The sequence below is a fragment of the Sinocyclocheilus grahami genome, unplaced genomic scaffold (genome assembly GCF_001515645.1).
Source record: "Sinocyclocheilus grahami isolate Dianchi unplaced genomic scaffold, SAMN03320097.WGS_v1.1 scaffold170.1, whole genome shotgun sequence".
Classification (NCBI taxonomy): domain Eukaryota; kingdom Metazoa; phylum Chordata; class Actinopteri; order Cypriniformes; family Cyprinidae; genus Sinocyclocheilus; species Sinocyclocheilus grahami.
This window is the reverse complement of record NW_015505349.1, coordinates 1,536,776-1,550,888: the sequence shown is the minus strand read 5'-3', so window position 1 is coordinate 1,550,888 and position 14,113 is coordinate 1,536,776. Positions and strand designations below refer to the sequence as shown.

Genomic DNA, 14,113 nt, shown 5'->3' with positions numbered 1-14,113 from the left:
ACAAGTTCAGTTTTATCAACAGCATTTGTGGCATACTGTCGATTACCACAGACAATTTTTACTCGTCCCTCAGCTTGTAAAATGGGTCTAAATTGTTTTCAGTGGTAATTGACAGTATGTCACAGATGTTTCAGATAGAGCTTAACTTACACGGAACCAGAAACTTTCATTTAATATGTATGATAATTTGTGGTAGGCTGCTGTGTTGGTGTCTAATGTAAAACCAGGATCTTAAAGTGGAATGAGTTGAGAATGGGTGAGAGTAAAAGTTTATAGCATATGCAGATGTGTCACTTTTATAGGAAACATGGTACTGCAGATGCTCAGTTTACAGCTGAGACCATTTTGAGATAATTCTAACTATATGTTGTCATTATGTCGGACATATACAGTATCTGACTTGCAAACTACTTTGCGGGTGTTTTAAGGTATTTCTGTATTTCTTTTCATTTAATAAATTTTTTTTGTGATTGTAACAAACAATGAATGACATAACAGTTTTTTAATTGGCTGTGTGCATAACAGATGCTCTCCATTTCTGTTGCCAAATTTGGCTTGTATAACAATGTTGAACACAAAGCCTTTGTACATTGCTGATTTAAATCTGAAAATTGTATCATCCCAGGTTGTGTCCTTTATTCGCTCTTCTCTTCATGTGTGTTCTTTCCACTTTCACATTTGAAAACAGAGGCTGAGCAGGAAGAGGGGGCAGCTGGGTAAATGAACAATAGTGTAAAGGATCAAAGCTTCATGAGAATAGAGAGATATAGTGTGGAGACTAAATGTTCAGAGTACAATCATCAATTGGGGTTTGAGGGCAAAAGAATATACCACAGCTTCTGTAATGGTTCATTTTACATGAAGTAATAAAGTAGTATGGAGTAGCGGAGGCATTTTTCAAACAAAATCTTGAACAGTTCGCATTGTTAGTTTAGCAGCTGGTGAAAGAAACGCCAGAAGGGTGTGTGTGTGTGTGTGTGTGTGTGTGTGAGTTGCAATGCATGTGAATGTCTATAGGTGAGTGTTGTGAATGATTTTACTTGCACATACGCAATTATCAATCAACCTAAATATTATGCAGCAGAGAAGTTTCTTAGAAACAAATCAATAATTATTGCACCATAAATTCTTCCTTTCCAACACTGAATTTATTAGCTGACAGGCCCATTTAAAGGAATAGTTCACCCCGAAATTAAAATTTACTCAACCTCAAGCCATCCAAGATGTAGATGAGTTTGTTCCTTCATCATAAGAGATTTGAAGAAATTTAACATATCACTTGCTCACCAGTGGCTCCTCTGCAGTGAAAAGGTGCTGTAAGAAAGAGAGTCCAAACTGCTGATAAAAAACATCACAATCCACAAGTAATCCACAGGACTCCAGTCCATCAATTAACATCTTGTGAAGTGAAAAGCTGCGTGTTTGTAAGAAACAAATCCATCATTAAAGCACAAGTTTCTGGGCAAAATACTAATCCATAACCCTTAATAACGTTTCCTCAAAGTGAAAAAGTCCATATCCTATGATCCACTGGTGAGAAAGTGATGTGATGCTAAATGTATCAAAATCTGAATGAAAATTTGAATGCAATATTTATATGAATTTAGTGTGAACAACCATGACATGTAGGTAAATTCTGCATTTTTCTTCCATCTAGCAATTCAGGGTGGAAGCACCACCTTCCTGTTTTTACGGGTCTGCAAGCTGTTCATTGCTGTAGGGTAGCACATACGGCCTTGCATAACGTTAGAAACGTGTAGGTAAGGTTTATTTTTAAAAGAATGATGTGGGTTTAACAAGTTCAGTTTTATCAACAGCATTTGTGGCATACTGTCGATTACCACAGACAATTTTTACTCGTCCCTCAGCTTGTAAAATGGGTCTAAATTGTTTTCAGTGGTAATTGACAGTATGTCACAGATGTTTCAGATAGAGCTTAACTTACACGGAACCAGAAACTTTCATTTAACAAGGTGCCTGATCGAATCAATCTGACCTTTACAGTTTGTGTGACACATTTCAGTGAGGTTTGTTTTGTGAACCTGTCGGAATGTAATGCAAGCTATGCAAAGAGGCTGTTATTGACTAAAACAACTATTTTAGGCCTGACAGCAAACCCACAGCCCGCAAGTAAGCATTGTTACTCATGTCACATTTGAAATGAGCATTTACATAGATGTAAAAAAATGGCCCATTAAAATGAATATTTTGGGTAAAATCTGTTTAAGCACTGTCAACAGCATGGCAGGCTGTCAAATATCACAGAAAATTATTTTGGTTGTTTTTTCAGTTCATAAAAAATGTTTGTTACTGCAGTTAGAAACAGTGTTATAGTATTTATTCATATTTTGAATTTTTCTAAGTTTGAGTAATTTTTTTGTCATTTTAAATTTTTCCTAAATATTTCTATATACTTTTAATTTATTTTTATTTCAGTTTAAGTTTTTAATATAATTTTTGTACTTCAACTTTTTATTTAACATTTATTTAACATAACATTTTATTCCATTTAGCTGCCAAAGCAACATTTGCAATTATTTAGTTTAAATTTAAGTTTAGGTTTTTCATCTAATATTTAGATTCTATTATTTAAATTACAGAAACAAAATATTTTTAATACTTTTAGCTTGCGCTATGAATTTAACAATTCCCATATTGATGCGTATTTTTTAAAAAAATCAGTCTTTAAATCTGTGTTTACCCTAATTCATACAATAAGCTTGCAATATTGGTTTAGCTACAGTATTGAGCACTCAGGTTGGATATGGTGAAAAATTTCAGGTTTACATAATTTGTCCTTGCTTGTTTATGTCATGTTTGCAAGTAATGAAAAAAGATCCAGGCTATTATAGTGGCAGATATGTTACTTGCTCAAATTACATATTTTTTTTAAATATGCCTTGTAGGACTTTCTTCTTACTGTCAGTGGTGAAGAACGACAGATTCACATGAACTAATAAAATGCTGAACACAACTGCCATAAAAAAACAATTTATGTTTGTGCGATTTATGTTTAAGCCACAGATGGCGATAGAGAGGCCAAAGTTCTGTTGTCAGCCATTAACGTTTAGTCAGGTGCTGTGTGATTGTCTCAGACTTCACAAAGTGCATTACTATAAACTGTTTTTAGCTTGGGACAAAAATGTGGGACAAAATAAAATGTCAAAATACCACTGTTTTTGGTGCAGGAAAGCATTGTGAACCTAAGGGGGAAAAAATAATAATTAAAAATGTATGATCTGACCCCATTATTACACTCATCATGGTGAAAATTTGGATATGTGGGTGGTTTTAATTTCTGGGTTGCACAAACCCCCTTATTGCTAACATAATCATTAGACTTTCAAACCATCAGTGACCATGAAAGTGTGTGTGTGTGTGTGTGTGTGTGTGTAGGGACGTGTTGTGTGCAGTGTTGGGGAAAGTTACTTTTAAAAGTAATGCATTACAATATTGCGTTACTCCATCAAAGACATTGGTTAATAGAATGGGATTAAATACATAAAGGATATTTGTGTTGTTTAACATTTAATTATTGCAGGTTTGCGTCATATTCTGAGTTGCATTATTTTTATTCATTTTGAGGAATACGGAATATGTGTTCCTTTTTTTGTAGTTTTTTTTGTGTGTGAGTGAGATGAATTCATGCATATTCATATTTATTTTAGAACTACAGTAACATCTTCTGATTTCTCTCAACATGGGGACAGGAGAGCTGTCAATCAATAAATTGGAGGAAAAAAAAGTAACTTGCGTTACTTTCTTGGAAAAGTAACTCAGATATTCTCTTGTAAATTAAAAAGTAATGCGTTACTTTACTAGTTACTTGAAAAAAGTAATCTGATTACGTAACTCGCATTACTTGTAATGCGTTACCCCCAACACTGGTTGTGTGTGTGTGTTCACTTGAGTAAGCACATCTCAGACCAAAACACTGAGCAACCCAAAGGTTTGGGCATAATGCTGAATTAAAATCACAGTTAGTTAGTAAGCAAGTGTATCTTTTTCTCATTACAGCATTTAAAGGTCCCATATTGTCAAAGCTGAAATTTCCTGTTTTTTTTTCATGATAACTGAGGTCTAAGGGCTATTTAACTACCATATAAGTTTCAAAACAGTCAGTCCACAGTAAAATGCACACAGCCTGCATAAAGTAGCTGTGATTTTTCACGAACTGTCACCACCCCGAGCACCGCCCACCGTCCCACTAGACAACATCGCATCCATGCTATTGCTGAGCAACAAACACAGAAACATGTCGAAAAGGTTCACTTTAACCACGAAACCAGACCGGCCGACCTGTAACGTTACACTCTCACTCAAAGGATGGACGATCTGACAGGATTGTTACTATGAGGTGTATCACATCTAACATGTATAGCAGGGTTTCTCAAATCTTTCCCTGGAGGGCCAATGCGCTGCAGAGTTTAGCTTCAACCCTGATCAAACTCACCTACCTGATTTTCTAATGATCCTGAAGACATTGATTAGCATGCTCAGGTGTGTTTGATTAGGGTTAGAGCTAAACTCTGCAGGAAAGTGGATCTCGTGGGCCAAATTTGAGGATCCCTGATGTATAGTAAAGACAAACTCACCGTGTCTATCTAGTCATGATAAAGATGTCTATACATTTCAATTTCAGCAGGCAACTATTTTTACAGCTACATTATTGTCCCAGCCACAATTAATCACAACAATGTATATACAATTACAAATGATTATATATAAATCGTCAGTTTGTTGTTTTACACACATGCACACAGACATTATTTCATACACAACATAGTCGTGAGATGCAAGAAACAGACATATGGAAAGAAATCTGTAGACGCGCCCATAACAACAAAAGAAAATACTTTATTGAACATTTTCTGATATGAAGTGTGCGCTGCAAACGTGTGCATTTTTGACGATCGTTCTGTCCAGTCTGCTCGTTTTATCGCGTTTAACCACAGCTGTCATCGTTTTTTTGTCTGGCAGTGACAGTAGATATGCAATCAAATTTCTAATTTGAGGCTGTATTACGTCGATTCTGGCACCCAACATCACAACAAAATTATATTTTAAGCTCCTTATGTAGCCGAATCTGCGCTGGTTTGAATGGGCCGCCTCCAGTTTCCCCTTTGTTTTGCTGCCTCCAGCTAGCGCTGTGACGTCGGCTGACCCTAGTTACCTGTGGTTGGCCTGGCTGTGCGTCACTCAGAAAACAACAGGCCAATCAGAAGAGAAGCTCATGAATATTAATTAGACAGGCCAAAATCGGCAGCAGAGCTCCTGAGAGAGGAGCTGTAAAAATATATTGAGATGTATTTTGGTACTTATACCGCAAATATATTTTCTTAAGGACATCAAGACTTAAAATAAAACTCCAGAAAGGTGTAAAATATGTGACCTTTAACCATGACTTACCACGCTGCCTTTCAGCGTTAATCCACTTAATGCTAATGCATAATTCATAAACAATAGTAAGCGAACGCATATTTACCCTCCTGACTCTCTATTACAACCCTTTTTTCTCAATTCATCAAATGTAAATCTGCCAATCCATCATCGAAGAAGAATGAGAATGTTTTATTCTTCTGCTGTCCTTCCCGTGTTTGTATCTCAGTTTTGGACTATAGCTGTTTGTCACTCGTCAAATTGATTTTTGCTTCAGTCAATCGCTGCTTTTATCCACAGGCGTCTATTGACCAAAGGTTACACACACCAGCTCCTGTTTTAGTTCCACTGTCTCCCCACTGGGAGATATAAAGTATCTATAGCTGAGAACAGCCTGTAGGGAGACAGAGAAAGGTAATGATGCGGATGTCTTGTATGTGGCCCCGGCTGTGCGAGACCCCAGGGACCTCATTTAGATTCTGCTAGGACACAGGCATCTGTGTTAAAAAAGCAGCAGAATTGCCGAAAGAAGGGTCTCATGAAGAGCCCTTTTACCGCAGCTGCCAGCATGCTTTAAAAACTCGTTATATAGCAAACCAGAGAAATAGTCGCATCTCCTGCTGTACCAGGCAGGCGACAAGCCCGTCTTCTAGCTTTAAATGTCTTCAGTTATATTTGATTTTCGCTAATGGGTTTAATGTAACTTAAAAAAAAATTTTTATTGCAAAGAAGTGGGACCTGTTCGCAGCTCTGTGTTTCTGCTGCTAAGCAAGTGGTATGAGCATCATTTCATAGAAATCCATTTACAAGGCTTCATTTGCGTTTGTTCTTTGAGCTTGGTTTTATAATATGTCCATAATTCTGACAAAAAAAAAACACACCCGGGGTTCCTCCTGTAGACTGATGTTATAAATTTACATTAGTGCACTGAGCTAAGTTCGCTTATTAAAAAGGCAGGTGTAAATTATTTTCTGCTCTGTTGTTGGTTGCAGACAGTTCAGTGATGAGGGAACTATGAACTATGAGTAGATCGCTGATTATAATTGGGCAGAGGGTTCACTCATGCAGTGAAATTCTCCAAGGCATAAGAGAGTACAGCGAGCATCAGGAGTCCCTCATTATATTGTGGCAAAACCACAATGAAATAATTTTGTGTCATCATAAGAAACGATTCCACTTAATATTAAAGACAATAGGAGCTGAGTGAAGACTCAGACAGGAAGACGAATGAAAGCATTGATGGTTTCTGTCTTTCTAATGAATAAAATCTGTCCTCCCACAGTCTTGTTGTACCTGCGATTTTTTAACACAATGAATTCCTCTCCTCTGCCTACACGGGTCTCAAAATACCATTATGGATACTTTAACATTTCTCATGAATCATTGAACCGATTTTTACAGTACATTTAGAGTTTTCATTTTAGATTTCTTTCCCTTCCCACTTGAATATGACAAACATGTAAGTGGCATGGGGTAGGTTTTTTTTCTAGCTCCGTGACACAGTTTTCACTTTAAAGATATATGGAACATCATTTTTATTTTGTAAGCAATAATTTTTTAAATGTATCTTAATTAAAATAAAAAAATATTAAAATAGTGTGTCCCTGTAGCTTGAATAGTAAAACATGATTATAACAGTTCCAAGGTCATGGATTTGATCCCCAGGGAACGCATGTACTAGTAAAATGTATATTTTGAATAGTCCTTATGCATACCAAATTCATTATAAAAAATAAAAATATCAAAACCAAATCACAGTGAAGTATCACTAAAAATTTAAATTGATTAAATACTTCTGCTTTGGAAAACAAAACACAATATTTTGAAAAATGTCTTTATAGTCAATGAAATTTAGTGCAAACCAGTGGTTTTTTTTTACACCATAGTCTTTCATTTTATGGACAGTTGAACCATTTCTCAAATTATCTTCTTTTTTCCCCACAGACGTCAGATTTGAAACAAAATGAGAGTGAGTAAATTAATGTACATTTTTGGGTGAAATATCCCTGTTTTTGACAGTGTAATCAGCTAGTCAGAGTGACGTGACCATGCTTTCTGTCCTTACCTTCCTCTACTGTATTGTTGATTATTTTCTCATTGAAATCTCCTCCTTCATAGAAATCACCCCTGCTAAACATTTGTGTGTCACAAATGGTGCATTCTCCCTGTTCTTTTCAATCTGTTCTCCTTTCTTTTTGTGTTCCCTGTGTATTAACCTATGCGCACTTAAGCTCAGGGATAAGGAACTCGTTCTAGTCATGTACATCGTGTACAACCTACAGAAACGGGCTAAATCTACATCCATGTCTTCGGCATCAGTTCTGGTCAATTCATAGCATTCCACCTGAAGGGTAACAGATTGATTTAATCCAGGCCTACACTACCCTTCCTGTACGGAAGCTGTCCTTTTGCTTCAGCTCCAGATTTCTGAGCCTCCCTCCTGAGGAGCAGACAGTTTGGATGAGCATCTTGTGTATGAATGAGAGCCCTTCCCTCCTCCCTCCACTGATCTGTGGAGCATCCAGCTGCTCCAAGCAGCAGCCCAGCTGGACTCACTTAGCCTGGATGGGGTTAACACTGCCCCATTTACATTCATGCCAAAGTCCATTCCAAGAATTCACTAGTGAAGTCGGACATGTTATTGATTTTGGAGTCGGTCCAAGTCATGGATGGATAACTTAAAAATGAATCCAAGGCTGTGTTTATACTTGGTATTAACATCTGTCTCAGGTGATCTGTTCACAAGTGGTCAGGCCAAAAGAGTTCAGTGTGTTTCTGCATGTTGATAAAGCAGAAACCAGTCTTAAAAGTAGAACTTGGGGCAAGTTCATTTTGACATCAGGCAAACCAGATAAGTTTTGTATGTTTTAGCAGTAGAAGAATAACATTTTGAAAAATGTTCTAGTCACTCTTTTTCAGACAATTCAAATGAATGGAGAACGTCTCGGTTATGTACGTAACCCTCGCTCCCTGATGGAGGGAAAAAGACATTATGTCGTGACGACATATGGGGTCTCACTTGGGAGCCCAATCATCTCTGAGTATAAGAGAAAACGCCAATGAGAATTGGCTAGTGGATTTTGCATGCTGAGCCACTCCCCATGCACACGGTTATATAAGGTGACAGCGCTCATCCACTCACTAGGTTTTACACTGAGGAGCCAAGAACGTGTCCCGGCAACAGCGAATGGTTCAAGGTTTTGGCATGAGGACATAACGTCTCCGTTCCCTCTATAAGGGAACGAGGGTTACGTACGTAACCGAGACATTCTGTATCTGTTGGTCACTATGAGTTATGTCGTGACGACATATGGGGACAACCTGAATACCGTCACAACCCTGTAGTGTTGTGACAAATTCACTGACCTTGGTACCGAAGGGGACCAAATGGTGAGTACATCGCTGCTGGAGAAGGCCATGCTGCTGCTCCATCCACAAAAAAAGTTTTTGGAAGGGATTTCAACCTTCAGTGAAAGATTGCATCAAATCTTTCCTATTTGTTCTTTCAGCTTGGCAGAACGATGGGGAAGTGAGCCTTGAGGAAAAGGTCGCTACAGAGACCACATCCTACCCATAGGGAGGTGACATGTGGAGATACTGATATGGACTGACCCAGGGGGCAGTACTACATATGGAATGGGTCTCTGAGGCAGGTCCTACCTTAGATTAGGGATATGGAACAACTGCCAGAAGAGACTGACAGAGCGGGTCTGTCAAGGGAAGACACAGGTTTACAGAGAGGGAAACCTTACCATGGAAGAATACACATATGGACACCTAGCCCAGTACAGGGGCTGACCGGGACTCTGGCCATGCAAACACCAGTACTTGGCCTGGCGTCAGACTGCTCCGCCAAGTCTGACTGCCGGGGGTGCTTAAATTTAAACCAAAATAAATGGCTTAAATTATTGGCAGCTTAGTGTTTAGTAAGTAATTTACACCAAAACAAAAGATAACATCTATCCTTTCATGTCCAAAAACATTATTTTTGTCTTACATTGCATAATAAATTCAGACAAGCTCAAAGGATTGTGGGTGATTGAAGGTCGTGGAGGATACATCCCATGCATCCTTCAAATTCAGCTGAATGAAAGACGCGAAACGAAGGCTGCCTTCCAAGGATCCTTCCGATTGAGATGGCCTTCAGCGACGTTTGATGACATGGCAACTGAGATATGCAGCCTTTGTAGGATGCACTCTTCCGTTTGAGAAACACCCGTAGTGACTGACAGATAGGGAACTGGAGTTTCAAGCTTTCGAAAGGACCAATGAAAGCCATGTAAAGGTATCATAAAAGTCATCTGTATGACTCATGAACTATATTCCAAGTTTTCTAAAGGCATATGCTGATTTTGTGTAAGGAACAGGCTGAAATGTAAATCTTCACCAACAAATGTCAACCAAGAAGTTGCAATGTCCAATTCGTGAACTAATCATTCTTTATTCTTTAATCAGTCAAATATTTTGAGGGAATCATTGGATTCAGTTCACAAAACGATTCAGAATGGAATGAAGTTTGGATAAATTAATTTGCATTTTTGTTACTGTGATCTATTTTCTAAATGCATGTTATTGATTTTTATCGTGAAAAATTCATCATCTTTTTTTCTTTCCATTTTTGATAAATTTTTAATCAGAATTTCATAACTATATCTTCCGTTGACATATGCTGGATTTCTCTAATCATTTCATCTATATAAACCCTGCCCCTGGGCCAGTCGTGGCCTAATGGTTAGAGAGTCAGACTTTTAACCCAAGGGTTGTGGGTTTGAGTCTCAGGTCTGGCAGGAATTGTTGGTGGTGGGGAGTGAGTAACCAGCACTCTCTTCCACCCTCGATACCATGACTGAGTTGAGACCCTTGAGCAAGGCACCAAACCCCCAACTGCACCCTGGGTACCGCAGCAAAATGGCTGCGCACTGCTCTGGGTGTGTGTTCACAGTGTGTGCATATTCACTACTGTGTGTGCACTTGGATGGGTTAAATGCAGAGCACAAATTCCAAACATGGGTCTCCATACTTGGCCACACGTCTCTTCACTTTCTTACAACTGACTGCAACCTCGCATTCAAGAGATTCAAGATTTTTTTTATTTGTCACATACATGGTTATATGGAGAATATATGACCAGCAGTGAAATGTAAGTATCTGCCTACTTACCTACCTGCCCAGATCTGCCTACATCCTATTAACAACGGAGTCCCCACCCTACATTTTCTTTCCTTTTCAATAATTTGTTTCATTTTGATGTATATCAAAGTACGGAAGAAAAAACACTACTTCTGATCTATCACAAGTGTAAATGGTGTCCTGTTTACATTTCCCTTACAGCGCTCTGTGATACAGTTGTTGATTCCAAATGAAAATATACCCAAGCATGACATTGTATATGTATATGATAACTGTAACAAAGAAGCTGAACTGAAGGCAGAATATTTGCTTTACTAATTCGTATGAGTCTTTTCTCAATATTTTCATTACATCTGAGGCTTGAGCCGAGGCTCTGGCAAATATTGCATCTAGCAGTGCCAAAATTCTGTTTCGGAACACCAAATGCATAATAAACCCAGCAGGATGATAATGATTATTGTGTTTGTCTGTGAGAGGTGGACATGAACACGGGACTGCATGCTATGATTTAGCACCAGATTAAGCAAGGGGAAGAAGGGAGGACATCAAACTTCTACGCTCCATGCTGTGACTTTTGAACTTGTTGCTGTGCTGGATTGTGAGGAGGTGTGTGTGCTTGCTTACGCGCGCGTGTGTGTGTGTGTGTGGGTTTGGGTTCAGATGTGTTTGGACAACAGCACAGCTCCTCTCATCCATCCTGTGGGATTGGATCTGGTGTTTAATGTGTGTGTCTCTGTAGATGAAGATTCATTGCTTTAATAAGAGCAGTACAGACAGGAGAGAGAAGAGCGCTGCTTTACGGAGAAGCGTCTTTGGGAAAGCTGATAGTTGAGGGTCTTATGGTCTTTAATGATGGAGGGAGGCATCTGTTGCAAGCTCATCTTTGTAGAAGGCACCCCTCGAGCCTTTTGTCGCTGCCTCGTCTTTGTCTTCATATCTTCCTTGAACTTTGTCTCCAGTGGACGCGTTGCCTTCTGCGAGCTGGGAGAATGTTCGAATGCTAATTTTGGACCCAAAGATGGGTGTGTGTGTGTAAGGTCTGGGTGTGTGCAAAAATAGCCATTATGAATATGCGTGGACCCCAATTAAAACAACATACATTTGTGCCAGAACTGATCTGAGAAATCACAAGCTTTCAGACAGTAATCCTTCATCCACACCGCATCTCATAATGGAACATTAACAAAGTCTTCCCTACAAGAGAGAATGATGTGCGGTTCAGTATGTATTTACGGTGCACCTGAGTCCTGTAACGCAGGGCACGTGCTCGTGTTGAGTGCAAAAAATGAGCGAGAGCTGTCAGATGTGATCCATTGTTCCAGTGCAAGGTTCCCATCAAAACATGCGCATCACTACCCTAATGTAAGCATGTCACCTCCTGTATTTGCATCCATCTCCGGAAAGGAATCCACACTCGTTGTGAATATATCTTGTCAGCACGTTCATGCCATACGAAAAGAGTGTTAAAAAGTGCCTGTAGGATGAAAGTAGCAGCTCTGGCTCAAAATGTATAACTTCCTCTGCATTACAGATGGGCCACATTTGTCAGCTAGTCATCCCCCCAATGACTAGTCTTATTTATTTATATTTTTTCATTTAAAAAATATTTAAAGCTAGAGTTTCAGCATTGCTATACTGTGTGGATGAATCTGATGGTTTGAGACGCACCGCTAGTTACAGATGATCGCCTTATCAGTCACTAACAACATCAAAACTCTGTCAATGCTGTCAGTGTTCTGACGTTGTTGAAATCAGTAGTTTTAAAATAATGTTATAAAAGTTCAAGTAAAATTAGACATAACAAATGCTATTTATATCAGATAATGGTGGAAACTATGACTTGGCAAGGCTATTTGTAAGCAAATAGACCAAACTAACTGGTTTTTAGATTCAGTTGTTGTGGCTTTAAGCTATTTTCACTTCATATAGTAGTAGTTTTCTTTCCTTTATTTACAGATATGACATAAACACATGGACGAATGATGAAAATATGCCGTTTCTGTCCTGTCAGCTCTAAAATATTAATTATCATTGTGATTTAGGGTAAGGCAAAAACACGGTTTGGAAGATGGTTTTATGATGTACTTGCTCTTTTGCTAAAAATGTTACATATCGTGTTGGCCTATCTTTAAATAAAAAATCTATTTATTTAAATTTTTATATCTATCTATATATAATTTAAAGTCATTTATTATTATAGAGTTATTTATTATAAATACATATTTGTTATAAAATTATTAAAACATGCTTCTAATTGATTTATTTATTATTATAAAATTGTATCTTGCTCTTGCTGTACATAATAAAATCCTCTTGCAAAAGTGGCCACTGCATTTTGAGAATATTGTGCCATGTTCAGAGAGAAAGAGGAGGAAAGAGAGTGGGATTTGGTCTGGGCCAAACTCAAACCCCACAAGCTCTTCAGCCCTTTTATATTTCAGAAGCAACACACTACCTTCTGTGCCACAGCTCTTACATGAGTGTTAAATTTTTAAGATAGCATGTCAAGTTAAAAATAGTTTAACTTTTTGAAACACGTCTGGAGAGCCGTGAGTTTCGTTTCATTCTGTTGTGCCCCGTTTAGTTAAATTTGAACACAAGAAGACATTTTATGTAAAGGACCCTTTGGGAAATGTGTCTGACTGGGGTCAAGTGAACCCGAAACCAGCCGATTCAGGAAACTAGTCGATTTAAAAAAATATTTGAATTTGCTTTCTCAAAAATCTGTCCATTGTAGTTTCTTATATTCTATTAATGGGTGAGCATGTTTTTGTTATTGTTACGACCTGCATCTGAAATATTATCAAGTCAAAATTTACAACACCACAACATTGTTCTCATCTTGACTACATCTTAATTTAGACACAAGCCCTATGACTAGCAGTGCAGAACATGTTTTTTTGGGTGTCATATTTTATTTATTGAAATGTGGAAATGTTCTAACAGGCCTGTCACATACAAATCATCATGACACAATTTCATTTTAACTGACTGTTATTGGGTTGTTTGTGTGGTACCAGAAGGCAGGTAACACAAATAGCTATGCAAATATAACAAACATGATATCTCAGAAGTATGAGTAAAAATGCCATGTTGACTTTGCTGTAGGATGAACAGTTGTCAAGCACAAGCCTGGAAGTGCCTCGATGGTTTTAATTTCTTCACTTCTTTTTCTAAGCAGACAAAACAATATTCCAGTTCATTGCTTCATATCAGATATTCAGTGTGAAATCAGCATAGTCCTACATAGTGTTCCGGTTATGTAATATTTCACTTGTTCCCGACCTCTCCTACTGTATGCCAACCCCTCCCTTGCATGGATCCATGTGAGGGATTAGGGATTAGGGGCAGGAGCCGGAGCTGGATTACACAGCTAACAGACCAGCGCTCTCTCTTCTGATAAAGATGCTGTCACTCTCTTCACGCTCTTCCTCACTGATACCATCAGTCTTAAAGGTCTTCTTTTTCTCTGCACAGACAAACATGTCCTCTCAACCATCTGTTGAATTATTTTCACTTGATATTATATATATATATATATATATATATATATATATATATATATATATATATATATATATATATATATATATATATATATATA

At 38.0% G+C, this 14,113-nt stretch overlaps 1 protein-coding gene across 2 annotated transcripts in view; it reads left to right on the top strand.

Moving 5' to 3' along the window:
- camkvl (CaM kinase-like vesicle-associated, like) overlaps positions 1-14,113 on the top strand; it is a 50,916-nt gene that overhangs the window by 24,125 nt on the left and 12,678 nt on the right. Inside the window, exon 2 of one of the 2 annotated variants that reach the window (XM_016283113.1) lies at positions 7,324-7,348. The exons of the other annotated variant lie outside the window; for it this stretch is intronic. Coding sequence (XP_016138599.1) covers positions 7,343-7,348 — 6 coding nt within the window. The 5' untranslated portion in view covers positions 7,324-7,342. The remainder of the gene's footprint in view (positions 1-7,323; positions 7,349-14,113) is intronic. 2 annotated transcript variants of the gene reach the window in all.